At 39.0% G+C, this 8,256-nt stretch overlaps 1 protein-coding gene across 3 annotated transcripts in view; it reads right to left on the bottom strand.

The window, feature by feature from the left end:
* Positions 1-2,045: 2,045 nt before the first annotated feature.
* Positions 2,046-8,256, bottom strand: part of sorbs2a (sorbin and SH3 domain containing 2a) — a 64,843-nt gene continuing 58,632 nt past the window's right edge. For 2 of the 3 annotated variants that reach the window (XM_061719111.1, XM_061719119.1), the window contains 5 exons: positions 6,642-7,112; positions 6,148-6,231; positions 5,832-5,869; positions 4,373-4,479; positions 2,046-2,549 (listed from right to left, as the gene is read on the bottom strand). In XM_061719111.1, the coding sequence (XP_061575095.1) occupies positions 2,488-2,549; positions 4,373-4,479; positions 5,832-5,869; positions 6,148-6,231; positions 6,642-7,112 (762 nt within the window). In that variant the 3' untranslated portion in view covers positions 2,046-2,487. The remainder of the gene's footprint in view (positions 2,550-4,372; positions 4,480-5,831; positions 5,870-6,147; positions 6,232-6,641; positions 7,113-8,256) is intronic. The other variant, XM_061719137.1, reaches the window with a different exon arrangement.

Raw genomic sequence — 8,256 nt, 5'->3', positions numbered from 1 at the left:
AAAACAAGGCAACTTCCTCCTTCACTAAGATGATGATGACAAATGGGTGAACTAGTGTTTTGAACAACACTGAAGAACCAGCGGGTGATGTAACTGTGGCAGCATCTGCTTCTGATGTCAAGCACCACTAAGCAGCTTCTGTACGCTGGAAGAGGGCTTGTGGGGAAATACATTGTAAATAAATGAATAAAAAAATCCATTTGCTGTAGAAAAGAAATGTACAAGTCCATGCATATTTCAGAAGATGAAGGTGGTGCTGGCCTTGTCAGTATGCCATTTTCTTTGAGTTTCCAGTCCATGAATTGCAAAATATCATATTTGTATCATATCCCCATTGTGCTTGGTTTGAACATCTACAGACTAGCTTTAAATCAGGTTTGCTGTTCAATCATTGTCAGCTGGGTTTTATTAGCAATACAGCCTCATAAAATCATCCAACAAATGCTACAATATTGTAGAAATACCTTAAATCCAAGAATAGATGTTGAGTTTGAGATTATCATGAGATTAACATTTTTATTACATGTAGAAACATATCAGGGGTAAAATTCACATCTTCAGTCTGAAACTAAGTCATCTCAAAAGGCAGACAAGAGGCCTACTGTTTCAACACTGAAGAGTTCGTGTTCTCTGCAAACTATCACTTCTCATGTGGTTTTTCTACACTACATATGCATAAATGATTATTTTTGCATCACAGAAGAGGTTTACATGTACATGGCTATAAAATTAGTTAACTGAATGTAAGGCAGCAATCACCAGCTCTACTTAGCCTACAGAAACATCTGTTTGACTGGATGGATAAATAATAAGCACCAAGGATGAAATGTGAAGAAAGAGAGGAAACCAGATGTGATGGTGGGTGAGAAAAAGCTGAGTTTATAAAGCAAGTGGATGTTGGCCATTTTACAGCTCTCATACAAAAGGCTTACAAAAACACCCCAGTCACACACACACACTCATACCAACACACACGCGGACAGAAAGTGTTCTCACAGCAGCTGACGAAGTAAATGACGAGGAGTGATGTGAGGGACAGTGAATGATAACATATCTTAAGGTGCTTCAACAATAACTTGTCAACAGTGTCCATTTTTTTTTTGGAACAGAAAAACAAGAAAACAACAAGAAAAGAAAACACATCGTGCATTTCCTTAATGTGACAAACTTAAATGGAAAAACGCCAATTATTTCAAATAATACACATGAACAGTGATGCACTACCCACGCGCCCTGACAGCAGGGTCAAAAGATGCCATCAGTCTCGTGGAAAAACCGCAGTCACGTCTGCGTCCTGAATCTTACTCATAGTCAACATTAAAGGACGGGTCACCTGATCTCATGAAAGCTACCAGGTTATTTGTCTCTCTTAGAACATAACGACACATGACAAGAACAATCCTTCAATTGCAGGTTAGGTACTGTTACAATGTTTAAAAAAAAAAAAAGTAACATGGTGTTCATTCTTTCTAAAATCATCTTACAACACGTCTTGATCAATACTTCGTCCTCTAATAAATATAATACCTAACCTTCTGCATACACTTTCTGCACGACTACGTCCCCTGAAGCCCCACAATCGGAGTAACCTGCAGTGGGTCCAGTCTGATGAACAGATGAGCATAAGCTTGTGTTCAGGTTATTTTTGTTTTGTTTGTTTGTTTTTTTTAAAGTGCATCAATCCTGATTTGAAAGTGATTGGAAGAGAAGCAAAAATAAGAGCTCAAAATACCTGTCAGCTAATCTTACACTTGGACACCGTTTACACAGTGGGATTTCTCTGTTAACCGAGGTGCTATATATTAAAAGTAACCGAATGTGATCAATTATGTTTCAAAATTCAAACCAACCAATGAGAACCCTTGATAACATAATATTGATACGTGTGGAAATTAAAGTTTGAAGTGGCATGATGATGTAAAATGCAGGCTAAGAATCCCAAAACACAGCTCAGACAACTGACACAATACTGCTGTTAAAACTAACACTCTGCATTAAACACCTTTGGGGATCTTTAAGATTGAACACTGATATTTACCGTAAAATGAATTTTGTGACTGCGAAGAAATCAAAACAGACATGATCTTGGTGATCGTACTGCTGTTAAACAGCTGAAACAGAAACGAAAGCATCACTGTGTTCCTTCGATATCCTTCCTCCGTCAACGTTAAAGGTCACTGACTGGAGCACGAGATTTGGGTTCTCCGTGATAGAAAAATAAAGGTAAAAAGATAAGATTAAAAAAAAAACAGCATTATCTTATAGAAGTCCTCCATTAAAGATGGCTAGTTAGAGCTAAAAGGTTCTGTCTGGAAGTTTTCCAGCCACACGTATGTGCAGACACACACACACACACACACACACACATACACACACACGCGCGCGCCGGTGTGCTGCGGGTCTCTGTTGATGTGCTGCGGGTGCTGTGCTGACGGCGATGGACGTGTCGCAGAAAGGGGCGGGGCCACAGGGACTCTGGAATCATCATTATAGCTGCTTCACATAGTTTCCTGGGAAGGTTCCAAACAGCTTGCTCCTTCTAGAGGTCCCTGAAACACAGAAACCGGGAGAGAGTCACTCAGCTGGAGCAGGCCTAGAACATTCAAGTGTTGCAGTTGTCTGTACATGTCACAATTAAACAAGACAGACTTAGGGCACATTTAAAAGCAGTCATGTGAAGTCTAAGTAAAACTTTCTTTTTGTTTTTCTTAAATAAAATTAGATATACATTTAAATAATATTGTAAATTATTGTCAGGTCACAAAAAAAAAAAAAAACCTATATAATACCATCTTGCAAATGAAAGCTGGGGGTAAAAGCACCCAAGTATTGCTCCAGGACTGAAAGGGAAATAAACACATTTGTCTTTTGGGGTTTACACAGTTGTACAGATCGGGGATATTACACTGGAGCTGCGCTCAGCTGACGTTTGGTCTTTTCAATATGAAATAGGACAACACTGACATCTAGTGGTGGTAGGTCGTTATTTGTTTCTTTCATATGTAACTAACCATAATATAAACTCTTTAGATACCCTGAAATATACATTTACCTGCACATAATGTCATGTTTAACAAACTCAGCTTGTAACCAACACCCCGATACTCACTCCCAAAGACTTCTCTAGTAGGGTTTACATTAGGACAACCCCTGGCAAAAACGTTGGAATCATCACTGAATGTTCATTCCGCGTTTTTCATTTTGTTGGAAAAATAAAAGGAAATATCACAGTTATGATGACAAACTTTAATTTAACAGTTATAAATAGAGGATGATGTTACAATGTATTGAATCAGTTATAAAAAAACAAACAAAAAAACCCCACAAAAAACCCCAACAATAAGTACTTCTGCATCTCCTCTGGTAAGTTCTTTTTAATTCTATATGATTTCTAATCCTCAAAACATTTAGTAACCTCAGTGAACGTCTCCTCACCATAAAGCAAAAAGGATAAAAGAGAAAAAAACAATAACACATTGTCATACACAACCCTGGCTCTGTGACCACCAGTCGCTGACAGGAAGGTTCATCTTGTGCATATCAAGATGTGCGTGAGGCTACCGAGAGTTCATCTGACCAATTTTCAAATGTGCTGAAATCTATTTTCCAAAAACTGAATTTTGTCATCCCTGAAAAAAAGCTTAAATGCTCTTTGCTTTGTGGCAGGACGCATTATCATCCTGAAAAGTGACTTAATCATCACCAAAACTAAATTTCCTTGACTGAATGAAAAACAGAACGCCTGCATTATTTACTGCTCGACTGCTTCTGTTTAGTGCACTTAAACCTCATTTTTATTCTTTTAGATGTTAATGAGTTATGTTCTTTGTATGAAAATCCCATTTATTCAGCTTGTTTTGGAGTTTTGACCATTTTGTGATGGTTATGGTGAGAAGTATTTAGAAATCATGACTGAGAAGTGAAGAAATCAGACAAATCCATTTCATTATGCAGCTCATAATACTCTGTAATGGCCATGAAGCAGATGATGGGGCACGACGTAAAAAAATACAGAAGCACGTAATCTACAAACATAAATGAAGTTTTCCTTCATTGCAGCACTTAAGTTAATGTGTAAAGTTACATTCTACAATGTTGATAGACTTGATTGTGAACCTTCACAAATTGCAGAAATTCCCTCTGAATTTCATCTGGATTCAAACTCTGTTCAACCCACTCGTTCTTTAATTTCTCTTGATCAATCTCTCTGCCATCAGGAGCTTTGCCACTGTCCTCCTGAAAGACATAACATCCAGTCTTCTCTTGATGTTCTGATCAACTACATCCACCACGTCTGCCCTTCATGTTTTGGGTTTTTGAACAATTCTCCCGATAGGTTAAAGTTGACACTTTACATGTTTTGCCATCTTACCAACAAACCAGCCATCATCGCATTTCTCCATCACATCAACAACGTCTCCCTCCCTCAGCTCCAGCTCGTCCTCGTTGCGAGGTGCGTAGTTGTACAGAGCCTGGAACCTGTATTGGGCACACCTTTGTGAGTTTAACTGTATCTATTCAAATTACTGTTTAAATTGTACATGAACATTCTTACGGTCTATCTACACTTAAAGGAGCCGTCTGTAAGAAATGGCCAAAACTGGTACTGCAGTCACTTTCAAAATATTGTTGAGCGGCGTGTACCCTCCCCCTCCTCCCCCCGACCAGAGGTTGCCAGGTTTTTCATCCAACACGTTCGTAGTGGCTGCTGCGATAATTAAAGCCGAGCTGGCAACCCGGATGCCGAAACAATACTGACTTGGTGATTGGGAGATAGGTGGAGGGTGGAGCTTCAGAAACAATACTGACTTGGTGATTGGGAGATAGGTGGAGGGTGGAGCTTCAGAAACAATACTGACTTGGTGATTGGGAGATAGGTGGAGGGTGGAGCTTCAGGCCAAAACAAAAAATGACAACATAAACATCAGTTGAGGGCTGCAACTCCTCTTTTTAAACTGGAATATCCTGGCTTGAGTGCTGTTGTCAGTGACATAAGTATTTGAAATGAACATGATTTTTAAATGTCTGTTGACATATCGGGGTCATTTTATGATTCGTTTTATTATTACTCTTACATAGAGAGGGAACATACAATTTAAGAGGGAATCGTAATTTTAAACAGCTTACCATCAATTCAACTCTAAAAAGTATGTGCATATCTGTTTGTGGTGTAAAATTGTGGAACAAACTTGATGAGGACATGGAAATGTGCATTAACTCAAAACAATTTCAAAATAAGTATAAACAGACACTCTTGGCCAGCTACAAAGGACTGGACAGCTAATCTTATTTTATTTTTTAGACAGGATTTTCTTATGTAATTGAAATTTGTTGGGTGTCTGTATCTGTGTGTGTGCATGTATGTATGAATGTGTGAATATATGAGTGTGTAAATGGATACGTATATGTATAGGTGTATGTGTGTGTGTATGTATATATGTGTGTGTGTGTGTATATATATATATATATATATGTGTATATATATGTGTGTATATATATATATGTATGTGTTTATGTTTATATATTATGTTTATGTAATTGTATTTTATATATAATTGTATTGTATGCTGTGTGGCGATGTAAGGGGGGGCTGAACTTGATAAGCTTTGCTTCCTTCAGCTCCTTCTCAAACTTGCACGGCATCGTAATGTGCTCTTTTTTATATTATACAGTATGTACCTGCATGTTTGAGACAAATAAAAATCAAATCAAATCAAATCAAATCAAATACAGCTCCTTTAAGTACAGCGAGACACATGTTTTGTTTGGTAATGGATGTTCAGAGAAAAATGAAGACAATCATAATATCAGCAATAACAAATGTCACTTACGGATCTCCTCCACCTTGGAGCGCCTCTTGTACTAACCGCTGAGGAGGAGACAGAGTAAGAGGGAGACAATTAATCAAAATGCGATACGCGTGGAGCCTTTGTTAAGTGTTTGAGGAGGAAAGACTGCTCCCTTGTCATTGACAGATACAGAACCCTGTTCCAAAATGGAAAATAATACTGTTTGCAGAAATTATCAAAATGTATGCTTCAAAATAAGTGGTGGTCATGAATGATAATGAGATTTCTAAAGTTTTCTTTCCTGCACAAAGACAAGAGTGCATTAGGAGCAGGGTTGAGTGAAGACATGCCCCCCTACCCTTCGACCTCTAAGGGATGATTGATAGGACCTCCGGGTCAAGATGGGGCTACGGGGAGGTTTACCGCCAACAACTGGATCCTGCTTAACAGGCAGAAAGACCAGAGGCAACAAACACCTGTCATCTCCAACAGTAACCACGTCAGCAACGTTGATGATGAGCTGAACACCAAAGCAGAAAATCTAACCACATACTGTTAACGTCATCACTCAGCATGCTGGTGCCAATGAAAACCCTCCTGATCACACAGGGGGACAACTAACAGAAGCAACTCCCAAGCATTTTCCCGTACATCATCATGTTGGATATTAATGTACGATGGAAGTTAGTGTACATATACTGATTAATTCCCAGCCACTAGAACTTTCATAGACAACAGCTAATGAATAATATATGACAATTTTATTAACTACAGTCAAGAACACAATAGTTAGGACGACACACTGTTAGGCAAGCTCCTAACATAATCTTCATCTCCACATTCCAGCTTTACCTTCAGTTTGGGAGACCTACGTTCTGGATGTGGTACGGGAGGAGCAGAGCGCGGGGCGGAGAGGGGAGGAGAGGCAGTTTTAGTGGGAGAAGGGGGAGGAGGGGGGGAACGTGATTCTGAAACAGGGCAAGATGTGGTTGACCACGAAGAACAGGGGGAGCTTGAGGGGTGAGAGACAGAGCGCTGCGGGGGAACATCTGCTGAGGGGTGAGAAACGTGAAGAGGAGGTGAAGACACAGATGAAGAGGTGGAGACAGGAGGGAGTGGAGAAGCTGTGAATTGGGGAAGGGGACAAGGGGAGCCAGGGGGACAGGGAGGGAGGATGCCGCGGTCATGCTGCTGCGCCCGTGTTAAAGAAGATGAAATGGATGATGAGGGGGGAGGAAGGTTGGAGGTCACAGGGGGCGGTGTGGAGGGTGAGGGGGGGCCGGGGGGAGGAAGCTGTGGCAGAGTGGGAGGTGAGACTTCAACCTATGGGAGTAAAGATACACACAGGGATACTGATGCTGAGCCACATCACCATAAAGTCAGATTATTTGTGCCTCAATAAAACCTAAGAAGGGACATGAAGGAAAAATAGAGGGATGAACAATAATAACCACACTTGCTTTGACTAAACTTTTCTATCATATTGAGAACTATTTCACTTATGTCCAACATTTCACATGTAAGAAATAACAGACACATAAAAAAAAAAAAAAACATACAATGAGTATTTATCTGTATACTATTACTAAACTGCTGTCAAAGCTGGAATTCAAGACAAAAACATCAATATTGGATTTTAGGGCTGTTCGATTAATCGATTTTAAATAGTAATCGCGATTATGTAATTAGAACAATGTTAAAACGTGAAACTCGTAAAAATCGATTTTTCACTTTTTTTTTTTTTTTTTTAAATACCTTGTCTGCACACATATTAATGATTGATACCATATTAATGATTGATGGAAATACCTCTCAATACCTGCGACAAGTGCCCCATGGGAGAGGCTCTTTAGTGTAGGAGGGGGCGTTGTAACATGCCACCGGGCATCCCTCAAGCCAGATGCGGTAGACCGGCTCGTGTTCCTTGCAAAAAACTTGCAAATGTGAATAGCAAATGTAATGACTGACATTACACACCTCTACCTCCTTCATGGGTTGCATTATTATTTAGCATGCAAAGACCCAGTTTAGTTTAATTAGAAAATGTCTTGTTTTATTTAATTGGAAATATAACTTACTGTATGTTTGCAAGTGCTGATTTGCTGATTTTTTTTTTCAGAGATAAAACTTTATATTTGATTATATTTTTTTAAAACTTTTTTTCAACTTGTTTTACAGAGTTTTGCACTTTATTCATTCATTTTTGGTTTAATAAGAGCAAACTTTGCACTTAAAGCCCAATGGGGCAAATGTTCAATAAAAAAACAGCATATTTGAAATCATTTCTTTGCCTTTTGTCAATTCACAAAATAATCGTAATCGTAATCGAAAATCGGATTTTGAGAGAAAAAAAATCGAGATTTTATTTTTGGGCAAAATCGAACAGCCCTATTGGATTTGTACACTTGATTACTCATATAGTTTACTGTGCTTTATCTCAGCACCACTTCATGGCACACTGTAGGCT

The sequence above is a fragment of the Cololabis saira genome, chromosome 1 (assembly GCF_033807715.1).
Source record: "Cololabis saira isolate AMF1-May2022 chromosome 1, fColSai1.1, whole genome shotgun sequence".
Classification (NCBI taxonomy): domain Eukaryota; kingdom Metazoa; phylum Chordata; class Actinopteri; order Beloniformes; family Belonidae; genus Cololabis; species Cololabis saira.
This window is presented reverse-complemented; position numbering and strand designations above follow the sequence as displayed.